Source organism: Phacochoerus africanus, chromosome 15 (genome assembly GCF_016906955.1).
Source record: "Phacochoerus africanus isolate WHEZ1 chromosome 15, ROS_Pafr_v1, whole genome shotgun sequence".
Classification (NCBI taxonomy): Eukaryota; Metazoa; Chordata; class Mammalia; order Artiodactyla; family Suidae; genus Phacochoerus; species Phacochoerus africanus.
The window spans coordinates 110,290,122-110,309,700 of NC_062558.1; the positions used below are offsets into that span (position 1 = coordinate 110,290,122).

The window sequence follows — 19,579 nt, forward strand, 5'->3', positions numbered from 1 at the left end:
GATGGGAAGGGAGAGGGAGTGTGATGAATGGAGAGTGTGGGGTTGGTGGATGCAGACTGGTAACTTGGAATTTGGGCAATGGTGTTCTACTGCACAGCACAGGGAACTGTGTATGATTGGGTCACTCTGCTGTACAACAGAAACTGAAGAAACATTATAAATCAACTATAATAAAATAAATAAATGAAAAATTTAAAAGATAACTATGTGAACTTAAGTGATAGTTATTGGTTGCTTGATTCTTATAAACTATAAAAATGTTGTACACATGTGATTATCCTTTAATTATAACATGTAAAATAAAATCTGCCTCTCCATATCCATCCTACACACACGCACACACAGAGAATAATTTCAAAGTTCAGCAAAACTATGCAAAGGGAAGCCTCGAGCTGCACTTGTAGGTCGGAGTCAAGGTCAGGAAATTGTTCTGCAAGAAAAAAGGGAAGTTTCTACTGAGAGATGAGAGAAAAAAAGAAGGATAAGGAAAGGACAGGAGTTAAAATAAGGACTTGGGGATTCTTTGAAAAGAGGAAAATGCCTAAAATTAAATTTCAAGTTGTTAATATTACTACAATGTCAATCCTTCCACCTTCCCAAGCCTTCAATAATGTCTGCTGTGTTAACTAGCTTAGATCAAGACTAAGCTAGCACAAAAGGGAAGAGTCATTAAGCTTGCACAAGGGCTATCTGGGAGGTTGGCCAGAGGTTTTTCTCTCTTGGACTATGTCTGTTTATAGTTGTACAGCATTTATCTAACCTCACTTAGGCTATACACTTCACTGGAAAATATCTTACTTGTTTTTGAATTTATGGGAATAACCATATCTATCCCAGAATATGACAAAATGCCACATAAAAGGTGTACCTTCGTGCATACTTTGTATGCCAAATGAATTTCTGCCCCTCCCAACTTCCTTATTTTCACCCTTCCTAGTCTATTAACATCCCGACTTTGGGTCTTGAATTCAACATATTTTCAGCCTTTCAGATGGTACTTCCTCAGACATTCCCTCTGACTTTGCATAGCTGGACCCGACCTGCATGGATCTTCTACTTATTTAATCCAGGCCTGATCCACCAGCAGGACTTGGGTAGAGTATTTAACATAGTACCCCATCCATAACCAATGTTTAAAAATGATAATCAGATTTAGTCAAAATTAAATAAATCACATGATAGCAATTCTCTATAATACCTAAAAATCTATCTTTAAGTTGTGCTTTAATGTACAAATATTTGTAGTGTTGCTCAACTTTTTAATCCAGCTCCACTGGCCAGGATTTTGTCAAGCTTTACTTTCTATAAGAAATCACATGAAGACAGTAGATAACATTTTGCCTTTTAAAAATATCAAATGATGTTATGGAATGTTGTAATATTAAGCATGTTTTTGAAAACAATGCGTCCCTTCCAACCTGTTCTGGAGGTTGTGATCCCCCTCCCAAATCCCACCAACTTCTGCTGGCTGTGGGAGGTCTGGAGAGATGAGAAGTTCCCAGAAATTCCCCCCTTTCATAGAGAATCCCTGATTTATAGTGGGATACATCACTAAGAAAAAAGTCTCTCTATCCTTCTTAAAACCAGAAATAACCAGGAAGGATACAAATATATTAATTCATTACATTTAATGAACAATGTTTTAAAAACCACTAAATAGTCTGACCTACCCATCTAGAAGGGCGATGACGTTCTTCCTGGGCCGCCCAATATTAGGGCCATACAAGCTGGCTCTGGAGTAAATCCGGATGGGCTGCAAGAGGCTTTTCAGCTGGATGTAATCCTTTCCCAACTGGCTGCCATTTACTGCCCGGCCATGCATGGTCCGATAGTTATTTGGCTCTAGATTAAAAGCAGACATGCAAGTGAGAGATGAGAAGAGTGAGATTCTGCCAACCCTTTCCTGTCCAAAATCTCTCTGCCTTTTTCTTACAATGTAAACAAAATAACCAAAAAGAAGGTGCAAACTAGCTTAACTTGAGAAACTATACCAACAAAAAACTCAAGGGCCATTTTATCATCCAATTTATTTTAAAAGTAATTCACAATAGGTGATACTTTATAATGAATGGTGTACAGAGTTGAATAGTGTCCTCCAAAATTCATGTCAACCCAGAACTTTAGAATGTGACTTTATTTGAAAATAGGATCTTTGAAGAATGTAGTTCTTTAAGATGAGGTCATATGGGATTAGGATATGCCCTAAATCCAATGACTGGTCTTTACAGAGAAAGAAGAGCGAGATTCAGGTACACAGACACACAGGGAGGAAGGCCATGTGTTGATGGAGGCAAAGATTGAAGGGATGCTGCTATGCCAAGGCTTGCTGGTAGCTATTAGAAGCTAGAGAGAGGCATGGAATAGATAATTTCTCAGAGCCTCCGTAAGAAATTAACCCTGGCAATGCTTTGGCTTCAGACTTCCTGAACTTTGAGAGAATAAATATCTGTTGTTTTATACCACCAAGCTTGTGGTAATCTGTCATGACAGGCCTGAGAAACAGATACGAATGATAAGAAAGGAAAGCTTCATAACGATGGTCATTGAATCTAAAAGTCAGAAAAACCTTAAATGCTCATTAATAACAAAGTGGCTGAGTGAAATAACTTAGAGCAAAAACCCCTCCTCCCTTATTTTCTATTAATTTGGTAATTCTAAAAAGGCAAAGAAAGTCCTCAAAACCAGCAGTTCCACTGCCAAAGGGGGCTAACTTGATTTGGAATGAAGCGCATAACCCAGGGAAGGCCAACATTTCAGCTATCTTGATGTTTTGATACTGATGGGGGGCAAGAAATAGACCAACAGACTTGCAAAAAAATTAACTGGGAGATTTGGGGAATAAGAAAGCCAGTGGGGGCTTTCATAAGCCCACATATACCCCTTGGAGTCTGGAAGGCTGTGCATACTCAGGAGGGACAGGAGAGGGCACTGGCTATCCATGTATCCCCAGATGAATGTGAAACCTAGTAGACCCCTAAAGGAAACATAAGAAGGCATGTTAGAAAGTAAAAGCCAGTCAGACTTGTAAACTGCCTAAATTTTGAATGTGTTCCCACACTCATACACAGATCCACTGGCAAAGGATGAAAGCCTTACTGGCTCAAGGTAAGCACAGCCTCTGATCGATCATCATCTCACCATTAAGATATGCTGACTCAGAGGAAACCCTTACAAGCTGGAGTTAAAAATAAAAAATGATTAAAAAATTAAAAAAAGAAGAAACTTAAGAGATATTAGCAGCTACATGATGCAAAGGAGATAGATGCTATAGAACCATTCAAAGAAGTGACTAAACAAATAAACAGAAAACAAGCAACAAAAATAACCTCTAGATTAGAGGATGTGGAATCCAGAGTTGCTCCAACATATTATCTAAGATGTACAGTTTTCAACAACAAAAAATTACAACATGGAAAGAAATAAAAAACTGGGACCCATAAACAAGAAAAAAAAAGCCATAAATAAATAAATAAATAAATAATAAATAAATAAAAGAGAAAGAAAGGAACTGTCTCTTAGGGGACCCAAATGTTGGACTCAGCAGATAAGGACTTCAAAGCTGCTATTATAAATATATTTAAAGAACTAAGGAGAAGAATAAAAAATTAAGTGAAAGTATGATTTTATTGAATAATCAAATATAAAGAGATGGAAATTGTAAAAAATTATTAAATGGAAATCTTGGGAACTGAAATGACTCTTCATATACAGACAAACGCAATGAAACAAGTAGCTGAATTTTTACCAGAAATAATGGAGCCCAGAAGACAGTGGGATGACATATTCGAAATGCTGAAAAAAATGTCAACCAAGAATTCTATATGCAGCAATACATCCTTCAAAACTTAAAGCAAAATGTAGACCTTCCCAGAAAAACAAAGGATAGAAATTGTTGTGAGAATATCTGCTTTAGAAAAGATTAGAGAGGATATCTTTTAGGTTGAAGGGAAATGACACCAGGGAGTGATTCAAAAGCATAAAATGAAACAAAAAACACCAGTAAAGGTAGATATATAGATAAATATAAAAGACATTTGAAAATATTCATTACTCATCTCAACTAATTTAAACAACAGTTGCATAACACAAAACTATAAAACTGTACTGTTTGGCTTATAACATATAAAGATGTAACATTTAAAATAACATCATGAAGGAAGGGGAAATTGAGGCCTATAGAAGCAAAGTTTCTATCCTTAACTAGAATTAAGTTAGTGTTAATCTAAAGTAGATTGTAAAGAGTTAAGATGCATTATAATAAGAAACTACTATGAAAATAACTAACACAAAATAAAAAGAAATTAAAATGGTACCTTAGACATTATAATTTTTTCATGAAAAGGGAGTAAAGGAGAAACAGAGGAACCAAAAAATGAAATAAATGGAAAATAGCAAGATGGTAGCCATAAGTTCAACTATATCAACAATTACATTAAATGTAAATAGATTAACCACTCCAATTAAAAGCAGAAATTATCAGGCTGCATAAAAAAATAAGCCCCAACTGGAGAGACCCACTTTAAAGTCAAAGACACTAAATGTTGACAGTAGAAAGATTAAAAAAGATACACCATGGAAACAGTAATCATAAGGTAAATGAGATGGCTATAAAAATACCAGATAAAATAGACTTTAAGACAAAAAATATTACTAGAGACAATATAAGGCATTTTATAGTGATAAAAGGACCAATTTATCAGGAAATTATAACAATTATAAACATATGAATACCAACAACAGTACACCAAAATATATGAAACAAAATTGATAAACTGAAAATAAAAATAGAAAATTTAACAATAACAGAAAGAGACTTAAATGCCACATTCTCAATAGTGAATAGAACAACTAGAATAAAAATCAGCAAGAATATAGAAAACATAAGTAACTACTATCAGCTAACTTGACCTGACTGACTTATCTACAGAACACTGCGCCCAATACATCTTCTTTCCTAGTACATATAGAACATTCTTCAGGAGAGACCATATATGCTAGGCCATAAAACAAGTCTTGTATATTTGAAAGGATTAAATCAAATATGTATGTGCCCTGACCACAACAGAATTAAGCTGAAATTCAACAAGAGAAAGAAATTTGAGGACTCTATAAGTATCTGGAAATCAAAAAAATAATCCAAGAGTCACAGAAGAATCATGAGGTGAATTAGGAAATATTTTTAATGGAATGAAAATGAAGATATAATATAAATTTGTATAGGATGACACCAAAGGCACAATCCATGAAGGGAATAATTAATTAAGAAACCGGACTTTGTTAAAATTAAAAACTTCTGCTCTGCAAAAGACAATGTCAAGAGAATGAGAAGACAAGCTACAGACTAGGAGAAAAATACCTACAAAAGACATATCTAATAAAGGACTATTATCCAAAATATACAAAGAACTTGGAACTTAATAATAAAACAAATAACTTGATTAAAAAACGAGCCAAAGACCCTAACAGATATATAGATAGTAAATAAGTATATTAAAAGATGCTTTATGTTATATGTTATCAGAGAAACACAAATTAAAACAACAATGAAATACTACTACATACCTATTAGAATGGCCATAATTTGTAACACTGACAACCTCAAATACTAGGTAGAATGCAGAACAACAGAAACTCTCATTCATTGCTGATGGGAAGGCAAAATGATATGGTCACTTTTGAAGTCTGGTGGTTTCTTGCAAAACAAAACATATTCTTGCCGTACAATCCAGCAATCATATTTCTTGTTTCTACCCAAAGGAGTTGAAAGTTTATGTCCTCATTTTTTCTGCACAAGGATTTATAACATGTTTATTCACAAGGGCCAAAACTTGGAGGCAAGAAAGATATTCTTCAGTAGGTGAATGCATAAACTGTGGTACATCCACACAATAGAGTATTATTCATCACTAAAAAGACACAAGTCAAAAGACATGAAAAGACATGAAGGAAACTTAAATGCACATTAAGTGAAAGAAGCCAATCTTAAAAGGCTACATACTGTAGTATTCCAACTATATGACATTTCAGAAAAGGAAAAATAATGGAGATTGTAAAAAGATCAGTGGTTGCTAAGGGTTTTGGGGGAGGAGGGAAGGATGAAGAGGTGGAGCACAGAGGATGTATGAACAATAAACACTCTGTATGATACTATAATGATGGATTATATGATACTATAATGATGGGTACCATAATGATACATCTGTCTAAATCCATTGTATGTGTTTACCAAAAGTGAGCCATAATGTAAACTGAACTTTGGGTAATTATAATGTATTAGTGTATGTTCATCAGTTGTAACAAATGTACCACTCTGGTGGGGGATGTTGATAGCAGTGGATGCTATGAATGTGTAGGAACAAGGAATATATGGGAAATTTCTACCTTTTTCTCAATTTTGCTGTGAACCTAAAAATGCTCTAAAAATAAGTTAATTTGGATATAAAGAGATACTAGGGATATACACACACAGAGGGAAGGCCTTGTGAAGACATAGTGAGAAGGTGGCCATCTGCAAGGTGAGACGAGTGGCCTCAGAAAAATAAAACAGATCTGCTGATGTTAGACCTATATGTTAGATCTCTAGCTTCTAGAATAGTGATAAATTTTTGTTGTTTAGGGAGAAAAAAAAAACCACAGGGAAATTTACAACCTTGGACTCCTATATTAGAAAAAAGAAAGATCTCAAGTCAGTTATCTAAGTTTCTATCTCAAGAACGGAGAAAAAAAGAGGAATCTAAATTCAAAGCAAGAAGAAGAAATGAAATAATAAAAATTAGAATATAAAATGATATTAAAAATGGATAAAATCAATGAAAGTAAAAGTTGGTTCTTTGAAAAGATCAACAAAACTGACATAACCTTTAACTAGAATGACCAAGAAAAAAAAGAGAGAAACCATAGATGACAAAATTAGGAATGAAAGAGGATAAACTACTAAGGACCTCACATAATTAAAAGGATAAGGGACTACTATGAAAAACTTCATGCCAATAATTTACACAACTTAGATGAAATAAAAACATTTTCAAGAAAGATACAAATTATTAAAATCAACTCAAAAAGAAACAGAAAGTCTGAGTAGGCCTATGACAACAAAAAATTTAGTCATTAAAATTATTCCTACAAAGAAAGCTGAGATTAAGTGATGAGTTCTACGAGTATTTAAGGAAGAAATAATGCATGATTCTTCACAAACTCTTCCAGAAAATGGAGGAAGAGGGAACAATTCCCAACTTATTTTATTCCTCTGATTCCAAAGCCATATAAAGACATACAAGAAAACTACAGATGAATATATATCCTTCATAAATGTAGATTCAAAAATTTCCAACAAAGTATTTATAAACTGAAACCAGCAATATAGAAAAAAGTATTATAATATCATGACCAAATGACATTTATACCAAGAATGCATGGTTGATTTAATATCAAAACTCAAATCATGTAAAATACCATATTAATAGAATAAAAGACCAAAACTACATTATTATCTCAATAAATGCAAAAGAAAAACTGTCTTTTACAAAATCCAACACCAATTCCTGATAAATACTCTCAGCAATCTATAAATAGAAGGGAAATTCTTCAGTCTAATAAATAGTATCTAAGAAAAATCTACATACTACATACTGGTAAAATACTGAATGTTTAATAGTAAAACATTGTAATCAAAACACTAAATGTTTTCGCTCTAAGGTTGAGAACAAGGCAAGGATGTGTGCTCTTTCCATTTATATTCAACATTTGTATTAGAGGATTTAGCCAGTGAAATCAGGCAAGAAAAAGAAATAAAAGGCACCTCAATTGGAAAGGAAGATGTAAAACTGTATTCTCAGACAACATACACTGTATACAGAAAATCCTAAAGAATTCACACATGTAGGGGAAAATATACAAGAGCTAAAAATCAAGTTCTTAGAGTTCCCGTCATGGCTCAGCAGGAAAAAACCTGACTAGAATCCATGAAGACGTGGGTTCTATCCTTGGCCTTGCTCAGTGGGTTAAGGATGCTGTGTGGCCCTGAGCTGTGGTTTAGGTCACAGACGTGGCTTGAATCCCACGTTGCTATGGCAAAGGCCAACAGCTGCAGCTCTGATTCGATCCATAGCCTTACAACTTCCATATGCTTCAGGTGTGGCCAAAAAAAAAAAAGCAAAAAGAAATAAAGAAATAAGATAAAAATAAAAATTTAGTTCAGCAAGATAAAAGGTCAATATATAAAATCAATTGTATTTCTAAATACCACCAATGAACAATATAAAAATGAAGTTAGAATAATTCCATTTATATTGGTACAAAAAAAATAAAATACTTAAGAATAAAGTTAACAAAAGTGCTAAACTTGTACACTGAAAACTACATAACATTCCTGAGAAAAATTAAAAATTAAATGGGACATCATCTATGCTCTGTAGGAAGACCAATATTATTGAGATGGCAATTCTCCCTAACTGATCTATGCATTCAATGCTCTGTATTAAAAATTCCAGTAGGCTTTATTAAGGAAATTAACAAGCTGACCCTAAAATTTACATGGATATGCAAACACCTAGAATAGTCAAACAATTTTGAAAAAGAATAGAGTCACAGGACTTACACTTCCCAAACTCATTATAAAATTATTGTAATCAAGACACTTAAAAAAAAAAGGAGAGAGAGAGAATGGATTGGTAGTTACTAGAGGAAGGCATGGGGGTGGTAAAATGGGTGAGGGTGATCAAAAGGTACAAATTTGCAGTTATAACATAAATAAGTCTTTAGGATATAACGTAAAGCATGGCGATTATAGTTAATAATACTGTATCATATATTTGAAAGTAGCTAAGAGAGTAGATTTTAAAAGTTCTCATCACAAGCTTAAAATATTTGTAACTACATGAGGTGTTGGATAGTAACCAAACTTATCATAGTAACCATTTTGGAATAAATACATATCAAATTTTTTAAAAAGATAATATACCCTAATATAGCAGTTCAAGAACAGACACACAGATCAGTGGAAGAGATGAACCCATTTATGATCAAATGATTTTTTTTTTGGTCTTTTTAAGGCCACACTAGTGGCTTACAGCGGTTCATTTCCAAGCTAAGGATAGAATCAGAGCTATAGCTGCCGGCCTACACCACAGCCACAACAACACAGGATCTAAGCCTCATCTGTGACCTACACTACAGCTCACAGTAACGCCGGATCCTTAACCCACTGAGCAAGGCCAGGGACAGAAACTGCGTCCTCAAGGATACTAATCAGATTTGTTTCTGCTGAGCCACGATGGGAACTCTATGATCAACTGATTTTTGACAAAAGTGTCAAGAGAGTTCATTAGGGAAGGGATAAGCTTTTAAATAAACAATCCTGGGACAATTTGAAGGCCACATGCAAAAAGATGAATTTAGATTCTTACTTGACAGCATTCTCAAAAATTAATTCCTAATGGATTTTACGCCCAAACTAAGAGCAAAAACTATAAAGCACTTAGGGAAAAAATACTAATACTTTGGGTTAGGCAAAGATATGATACCAAAAACACAATACACAGAATAAAAAATCGGTAAGTTGAACTTTATCAAAATTCAAAATGTCTGAACTAAGGTATAGACTGGGAGAAAATATTTGCAAATCATATGTTTCATAAAGATCTTGTATGCAGAATATATTTAAAACTCTTACAGCTGAATAATATGATATCATAATTAAAAAGACAAAAGATTTCAGTAGACATACATTTCACTAAAGAAGATGTAAGGATGGCTGATAAGCACATAAAAAGATGCTCAACATTACTTGTTATTAGAGAAGTACTAATCAAAGCTATGTTAAGATTCTACTTCAAACCCACTAAAATGGCTGCAATCAAAAAGATAAACATTAACAAGTGTTTCTAAAGGTGTAGAAAAACTAATCCTCACACATATCTGGGGAAAATGTAAAATGGTATACCTACTTTGGATAGCAGTGTGGTATTTGTTAAAGAATAAACATAAATTTACCATGTATCCACTCCTCACCCATGTATCTTCCTAAGACAAATGAAAGTATATATTCATACCAAGATTTATATGTGAATATTTAGAGCAGCATTATTTATCATAGCTAAAAAGTAGAAATAATTTAAATGTCTGTCATCTGGTGAATGGAAAAGCAAAATGTGATACATGTATATACATGTGTGTGTGTACATATATAAATTCAAACATTGAAATACTATTCAGCAATTAAGAGGAATGAACTACTTTTACATGCTACAACATGGATATACCTCAAATCGTGCCAAGTGAAGAAGTTCCCTTGTGGTGCAGCAGGTTAAGGATCCTGCATTGCTGCACCTGTGTTGCAGGCCACAACGGTGGTGTGGGTTTGATCCCTGGCCTGGGATCTTCCACATGCTGCAGGCGCAGCTAAAAAAAAAACAAAAAAAAAACCCCAAAACATGCTAACTGAAAGAATTCAAATGCAAAAGACTACATGTTGTATGATTCCAGTTACAGGAAACATACATTTGAGTTTCCTGGGAGCTGGGAATGGTTACAGAAACCAAAAACTGACATTGAGGATCTTTTAGGAGTTACAGAGATATTCTAAAATTGGACTATAGAGATGGCTGTACAAGTCTATAAACTTACTTAAATAGCATGAGAGTATGTATGCAGATAGGAGTATGTGGACAGAGAATAGAGAAGATAAATATGATGAAGGTGAGAAGCAGGCAGGGAGAAGGAAAGAAGAAAAATGAGGAGGTAAAGAAAGTATATTTTTTTCTCATTTTCCCTTTTCTTCATCTCTTCTCCACTAGCCATCACTCTATCCAACAAAAACACAGTTCTCTAAAGCTCTGGGCTATGGTCTAGCCTCATTATTTGGCAATGTGTCTGAAGACAGTGGCTCAACCCTGTGTTTGGCCTTCAGAAGGCTATAACTGATACATATACACAAATATACATAATCAAAATGTATAAGTGGCTATACATAAATATATAATATATTTATCCATACAGACACAGACTAAAAGCTTAATAAGGCAGTCCACCATCTCCTCCTTGCCCACCCACCAGCTGAGCTCCACCACTGGCACGTATGCCACCCTGTTGCCCACCAAGCGCCTGGTCCATGCATCCGAGCCCTACGGCAAGCATTCGCAGGAGCTGTATGCCACAGCCACCCTCCAGAGGCTGGGGAGCCTGGCAGGAGAAAACTATAATTAAAAAAGAGACATGGGAAGATGGCAGAATAGAAGGACTGGAGCTCAACTTCTCTCCTAAAAACAACAAAATTCACAACTAAAGACTGAGCACTCTTCACCCAAATGGACTGGAAACCTTAAAAAAGATACCCTACTCCAGAAGAAAAAGAGGAGGACACATCAAGAGGTAGGAAGGGTGATTTTGCAATATAAACAACCCCATATCTCCTGGGTGGGAAGCTCCACAGACTGAAAACTAACTGGTTCACAAAGACTCACCTACTAGAGTGAGAGTTCTAAGCCCCATATCAAACCCTCACGTGCAGGGATCCGGCACGGGGAGAAAGAGCCCCTGGAGCATCCGGCATTGAAGGCCAGTGGGGCTTGTGTGCAGGAGCTCCACAGGACTGGGGGAAATGGAGAACCCATTCTTAAAAGGTGCACACGGACTTTCACGTGCACTGGATCCCAGGGCAAAGCAAAGTCTCCAGAGGAATCTGGGTCAAACCTGACTGCAGTTCTTGGAGGACATCCTGGGAAAACAGGGGTGAATGTGGCTTGTTGTAAGGGAAGGACACTGAAAGCAAAGCTCTCAGGAATATTCAGCAGCTGCCTTTCTCTGGAGGTGGCCCTTTTGGGAAAATCTGGCCCCACCGGTCAGTCCGTGCTGAGAAGCCCCAGGGCAAACAAACAATCCTGGTGGGATCACAGCCCCGCCCCTCAGTAAACAGGCTCCCTAAAGACCCCTGAGGCACACAGCTGCCTCTAATCTCATCCAGAGACTAAGCCCCACCCACCAGAGGGATTAGAATCAGCTCCACCTACCAGGGGGCAGGCATCAGCCCCTCCCATCAGGAAGCCTTCAGCAAGCCCCCATACTGACTTCAGCCGCAAGGGGGGCAGACACCAGAAGTGAGAGAGGCTACAACCCTTTTACCTGTCAAAAGGTCACCACACCAAAAACCTATAAAAATGAAAAGACAGAGGACTATGCCTCAGATGAGGGAGAAAGGAAAAACCCCAGAAAAAGAGCCAAGTGAGGAGGAGATTCTCAGCCTCCAGGAAAAAGGCTTTAGACTGTTGATGCTGAAGATGATGCAAGACCTTGGGAATAAACTGGAGGCAAAGATGGATAACTTACAGGAAACACTGACCAAAGAGATACAAGGTATAAAACTTAAACAAGAAGAGATGCAAAATACAATAACTGAAATAAAAACTTCACTAGAAGCAGCCAACAGCAGCATACAGGAGGCAGAAGAACAAACAAGCGAGGTGGAGGACAGATGCGTGGAAATTACGGATGCAGAACAGAAAAGAGAAAAAAGATTGAAAACAAATGAAGAGAGTCTCAGAGAACTCTGGGACAACGTGAAACGCTCCAACATCCATATTATAGGGGTGCCAGAAGGAGAAGAGAGAGAGAGAAGGGGACAGAAAACATATTCCAAGAGATAATAGCCGAAAACTTCCCTAACATGGGGAAGGAACCACTCACTCAAATCCAGGAAGCACAACGAGTACCATGTAAAATAAACCCAAGGAGGAATACACCGAGACACATACTAATCAAACTGACCAAAATTAAAGACAAAGAGAAAATCTTGAAAGCAGCCAGGGAAAAGAAACAAGTAACATACAAGGGAACCCCGATAAGGTTATCGGCAGATTTTTCAGCAGAAACTCTGCAGGCCAGAAGGGAGTGGCACCATATACTTAACGTGATGAAAGGAAAAAACCTCCAAGCAAGATTACTCTACCCAGCAAGGCTCTCGTTCAGATTTGAGGGAGAAATCAAAACCTTCACAGATAAGCAAAAGCTGAGAGAATTCAACAACACTAAACTAGCCTTACAACAAATATTAAAGGAACTTCTATAGGCAGAAAAGAACAAGAGAAGAAGGAAAGAAAAAAAAGCAGCAAAAACAAATCCAAAGTAACTAAGAAAATGGCAATAAGAACATACATATCAATAATTACCTTAAATGTTAATGGACTAATTTCCCCAACCACAAGACATAGACTGGCTGAATGGATACAAAAACAAGACCCATATATATGCTGTCTTCAAGAGACCCACTTCACTTCTAGGGACATATACAAATTGAAAGAGAGAGGATAGAAGAAAATATTTCATGCAAACGTGGATCAAAAGAAAGCTGGAGTAGCAATACTCATATCAGACAAAATAGACTTTAAAATCAAGAATATTTTAAGCGACAAAGAAGGACATTACATAATGATCAAAGGATCAATCCAGGAAGAAGATATAACAATTTTAAATATCTACGTACCCAACACAGGTTCACCACAATATATAAGGCAACTGCTAATAACTTTAAAAGGAGAAATTGACAATAACACAATAATAGTGGGGGACTTTAATACCCCACTTACAGCAATGGACAGATCAACCAGACAGAAAATCAATAAGAAAACACAGGCCCTGAATGATGCATTAAACCAGATGGATTTAATAGATATTTAGAGGACATTTCATCCAAAAGCAACAGAATACATATTCTTCTCAAGTGCACATGGAACATTGTCTAAGACCGATCACATCCTGGGCTACAAATCCACCTCAGTAACTTTAAGAAAATTGAAGTCACATCATGCATCTTTTCCGACCACAACGCTATATGACTGGAAATCAACAACAAGAAAAAAAAAACTGCAAAAAACACAAACACGTAGAGACTAAACAACATGCTACTAAACAACCAATGGATCACTGAAGAAATCAAAGAGGAAATTAAAAAATACCTGGCAGCAAATGACAATAAAGATAACGACACTCCAAAACCTATGGGATGCAGTAAAAGCCCTTCTAAGAGGAAAGGTGAGAGCAATACAAGCCCACCTCAGGAAACAAGAAAAAGCTCAGATAAACAAGCTAACTTTACATCTAAAGCAGCTCGAGAGAGAAGAACAGACAAGACCTAAAGTTAGTAGAAGGAAAGAAGTCATAAAGATCAGAGCAGAAATCAATGAAATAGAAACAAAGAAAACCATAGAAAAGATCAATGAAACAAAAAGCTGGTTCTTTGAAAAGATCAACAAAATTGATAAACCCCTAGCTAGACTTATCAAGCAAAAAAGAGAGAGGACTCAAATCAATATAATTAGAAATGAAAAAGAAGTAACAACGGACATCACAGAAATACAAAGGATCATAAGAGACTACTATATGCAGCTATATGCCAATAAAATGGAAAACCTAGAAGAAATGGACAAATTCTTAGAAAGGTACAATCTTCCAAGACTAAACCAAGATGAAATAGAAAAGATGAATGGACCAATTGCAAGAACTGAAATTGAAACTGTGATTAAAAAACTTCCAACAAACAAAAGTCCAAGACCAGATGGCTTCACAGGCGAATTCTATCAAACATTTAGAGAAGAGCTAACACCTCTCCTTCTGAAACTATTTCAAAAAATTCCAGAGGAAGGGATACTTCCAAACGCATTCTATGAGGCTACCATCACCCTGGTACCAAAACCAGACAAAGATTCCACAAAAAAAGAAAACTACAGGCCAATTTCATTTTGTATCTATAGAACATAATTGTTAAAAATATTGTAACAAGAAAGTCATTCTTTCATAGACTTTGACATCCTAAACTTTCTTAATCTTCACCTCTTGATACTGGGTATATTTTGCTTTTGTGGTTTGTAGACTATAGTATTCACTGATTTCAAAGGAGAAAAATAAGTTAATTGAAGTTAAGCTACTCCAGGAGAATCAACCAAAGAAATGTCTTCTTTTGATTTTCCGATGCCAGATGTGCTCTAGAGAAAGTACTGTTAACAGGATGTGGGTACATGGGAGGATGAGTGATAAGAGGACTGACCAGTTCTCTCATCCCTCCCTAAATCTGGATATAATAATTAAGCTATTACATCTTTCTAAAAAGATAAGATTACAGAGAGGAAAATGGACAAATGATTGGAGAGACAAGTCCAGGCCAGGAGGATGATCAGATAACTTTGGAGGGAGAAAGGCTTGAGTATATACCCCAGAATAGTTGTGAGCAGAATACATTAGACACCTTAAGGGATATGATTCTAGCACAAGAAAGACTCAGTAGCTGTAAAATGAATGAGAAGAAGCAGCAAAAATAAATCTTCTTCAATCCCTAAAAGATATGTTTAGCTGGGCAGACTACTTATTAGTCATATCAAAACACAGAAATATAGTTTTTAAAAGGAAGGTGGAGACAAAGAGACCAACTCTAGTCTTCTTGACTAAGACTCAAAAACCATCTATATATACCTTGATAGACATGCTCATAAGAACATTATTAGATATTTTCTACTTTATTGAATTTTTTAATTCATAGATTTGGTTATTTTCCTATCTATTACTATCTCCATATTTTCTTATCGATGACTCTGCCTTTTTGCCTCCTCAAAATGAGTCTATGTTTTTGTTAAGTCCTAAAAAGAAACTTAAAAAGATGATGGGAATCAAGTGTTGTGTGACTACAGTGACTAAACAACATCTAAAAAATGTAATTAACCCCATCCCAAGCTGTTTAGCATAATTTGGGGGCAAGGACGGAAAGGGGAAGCCTCTCAGTTATTTGGAACAGATAGATACATAAAAAAATATGCATCTCTCCCTATCCATCCCCCCACCAAATCACTCACTTATACTATTTAAAGGTTGATTTATTTAGTTTATCTATTTAGTTTAATAATCTCCCAGATTCAGAGATGCCAAAAACTCTGGAGAAATTATTCCCATCAATCGCTTGTAAGAAAGTTTTAATTGTTTCGGACTTATCTTCTACCAACTTAGGTTTTGTTTTTGTTTTTGTTTTTGTTTTGTTTGTTTGTCTGCTATACAAAACAACTTTACTTAGAAATATTTTATAAAGAAAACAGGCACTTGAATCAGAGTATGTATTCTCCAGCTCACCAGAGGCCCTACCACTCTTTACTGTCTTATACTGACCAACTTTAAACATTATAACTGGACAGGTATAACGCCCTGATTGTAGAATGCATATTTTGCTGTGTTTGAGGAAAAGAGCTAGGCCGGGTGGAGTCTGATACTGGAGCAGGGTAAAGTTAGGTGGGATGGTCATGAGACAACATAAAATATCAAAGAATGTCAAGCAGTATGAAATAGAAGATGGGGAGGGAAGGAATCAGTAAATAGCTTTGCCTCCTATGCAGTAATTTTGCCTCACTCCAAACTGATCATATCACTCCTGCTTTTGTCCTAGGATGTTTGATACCTAGACTGTTTGGGAACTTGAAAAATCTCAGGCTACCCTAGTGACACCCCCATAGCCAAATTATTAATTCAGCTCAGGTCTCCATTTAGCACCTAACTCTCCTACACTCTCTCTCACTCCAGGGAAGGGAGAGAGCTACATTCCAATTAATGGCCACTGATAGGAAAAAAGGCACCTGTGCTTATAAAATCCTCATCCCTTGCTACCTTATGAGAATCTCAAATTCTAGAAGTAAATACACACATGTGCCTGTATATGTGTGTACACACACACACACACACACACAGTGTGGGTTAGCTACAGATATATAAGGCTGTGGATAAAAATGTTGATATCAATTTGTAACAGTAATTTTAAGAGAATTCTTGGTTTGTTATATTCTATTGTTTTATTCTAAGGTTTACCAAAAAAGTTTTTTAATTATGAAATCAGAATATTTTCAAATTTATACTATCCATAATTTAAACCATAACCATACTAATTAACTCAATAACATTAGAGTCATAGAATCTATAGAATATCTATATATCAAACACATCATTAGGAAAAATTGTGTGATTTAGGCACTATTTCTCTAAAGTGTGTTCCATGGTATTTTGTTCTATGAGATGATAAGAGATCTCTCAAATGCACACAGAGTGCAATGATTAAACAGGACTGCCTACCTAATTTGCAGGGCCCCATGCAAAATGAAAATGTGGTCCCCTTGTTTAAAAAATGAAGATGGAAAAAGCAGAGCAATAAACCAAGCGTGGGTCTCTTATAAGCAAAGGATCCTATGTGACTGCACAGGATGCATATCCTGAAACCAACCCTGATTATGCGATTTAACAAATGCTGGGTTAAAAAAAAAGTTACACAGATTTTATTGCAACAGGACTTCTCAGAGCCTTTTATACATTAATGTGCATGGTGAACCTTCAAGAGGTACATATACTATAGGGCCAAATACAGTCGACCAAACTCTTGAGTTATTATAAGGGTCATTTTGTAGGACCAGTGTTCCATAAAACATACATCAAAAAAGGAAGCTCAGGCTGTGCAGATGGATTGTATTTAGTTTAACATTCATTTGTTAATCACAAATCACATTTGGCATTTCCCCTATATTTGGAATGAGGTAAACAGAAGGTAACTACAGATGCAAATGGTGTGGTTTCACTAAATCTACTCTCCAAATGTTCAGTCTTTGACTATTGGGAAGGTCAACTCAGTGGTCAAATAACTCAAGTGTTTTCTGGGCCACTGTGCTAGAGATGGTATGAAACTATATCCCAGGCCAACTTATTTTTTACCCTTGTCATTTCAGAGGAAATAGCATCCTTACTTACCATTACCCAGTTCCCAAGAAATGTTGTACTTTTTGCTGGCACTGTACTTCAGCAGACTCAGGGCACTAGAACTGTTCCAGGAGTTATTGGGATTACGACGCAGTGCATTTAGAGCAAATATCAGGTGGAGTCCAGAGCAATCAGCAAAGTTATAAAGTTTGTCTAGAGACCTGGCTGGGAAGAAGCAGAGAAAGGCTTGTAACTTTCAAACCAACATCCCAACAAAAGGAAAACATTAGCAACTACAAAAAGCATTTCTATAAGCTTCCTGCTAATAGAAATTACACATGAGGCTTCTAAAAGGGACTATTACTATTTGGTTCAGGATACATTTCAAGGTGATTTTAGAATGGAGCACACACAACTCTAGATAAAGGTTGCAAATTGGCAACCCAGTCTGGTCCACAGTATATTTTGTTAACAAAAAACTGAATTGTTAACATTTAAAAATGGAAAGACATCTAGCAAACCCACTGCTGGGTATCTATCTGGAGAAAATCATAATTCAAAAAGATACATGTACCTCAAAGTTCATTGCAGCACTATTTAAACAGCTGAAACATGGAAGCAACCTAAATGTCCATTGACAGAGGAATGGATAAGAAGATGTGGTACATATATAAAATGGAATATTACTCAGCTATAAAAAAAGAATGAAATAATGCCATTTGCAGCAACATGGATGGACCTAGAGATTATCAAGCTAAGTGAAGTTAGATGGTGAAAGACTGACATCAGATGATATCACTTACATATGGACTCTTAAAAAAGAATACAAGTGAATTTACACGCAGAACAGAAACAGACTCATGGACTTTGAAAAACAAATGGTGGAGTTCCCGTCGTGGCTCAGTGGTTAACGAATCCGACTAGGAACCATGAGGTTGTGGATTTGATCCCTGGCCTCACTCAGTGGGTTAAGGATCTGGCATTGCCGTGAGCTGTGGTGTAGGCTGGCAGCTACAGCTCCGATTAGACCCCTAGCCTGGGACCTCCATGTGCCATGGGTGTGGCCCTAGAAAAGACCAAAAAAAAAAAAAAAGAAAGAAAGAAAAACAGATGTTTACCAAAGGGGACAGATGGGGAGAAGAGGGACAGACTGAGGGTTTGGGATTGACGAATTCACACAGAGGTATATGGAATGATTGGCCACTGGGACCTGCTGTATAGCACAGAGAACTCTACCCAATATTCTGTGATAATCTATATGGGAAAAGAATCTGCAAGAGAATGCAGATGTGTATAATTGAATCACTTTGTTGTACAGCAGAAATTATCACAACACTGTAAATCAATTATACTTCAACAAAACCTTAAAATGAAAAAAAAAGTAAATATATGACAAAGTAGCTAGATTTCCAGCTTTTCTTGAAAAATCAGAAAATCTGGCACTGCTGGACCTATACTCCTTTATGGAATGACAGGAATAGTGTCAGGAGACAAGGTCAGCAAAATGACTGGTTGGAGAGTTTAGCCTAGTGACACTTTCAAAATATTTTTTCACTCAATTCCTTATTTCCAATATTTCTGGGACTGGAACTACCATAACCACTGTTGGAAATAATGTGTTCATTGTCAGGTTGATCCCTAATACTGCAAATGCCGTTCACCACATGTCCCATACCCACCCCATTCCTTCACATCAATTGCTACCATTCTAGTTCTGGCATTCATTCTCAGCATGAATTATCAAAGGAATGCACTTGCCCATCTACTTCTAGATGCTTCCCATTCTTCAATATTCATCTTCCCCCAGTCACTTTCATCAGTTTAACTTACTCGTCAAAGCATTAGTGGATTTTCAACACCACTGTTTTCTTTA

General features: G+C 36.2%; 1 protein-coding gene across 4 annotated transcripts in view; it reads right to left on the reverse strand.

Annotated features, from left to right (window-relative positions):
• HPSE2 (heparanase 2 (inactive)) overlaps window positions 1-19,579 on the reverse strand; it is a 726,022-nt gene that overhangs the window by 227,695 nt on the left and 478,748 nt on the right. For all 4 annotated transcript variants that reach the window (XM_047760831.1, XM_047760830.1, XM_047760833.1 and 1 more), the window contains exons 4-5: window positions 17,758-17,931; window positions 1,671-1,842 (exon numbers count right to left, since the gene is read on the reverse strand). In XM_047760831.1, coding sequence (XP_047616787.1) covers window positions 1,671-1,842; window positions 17,758-17,931 — 346 coding nt within the window. The remainder of the gene's footprint in view (window positions 1-1,670; window positions 1,843-17,757; window positions 17,932-19,579) is intronic.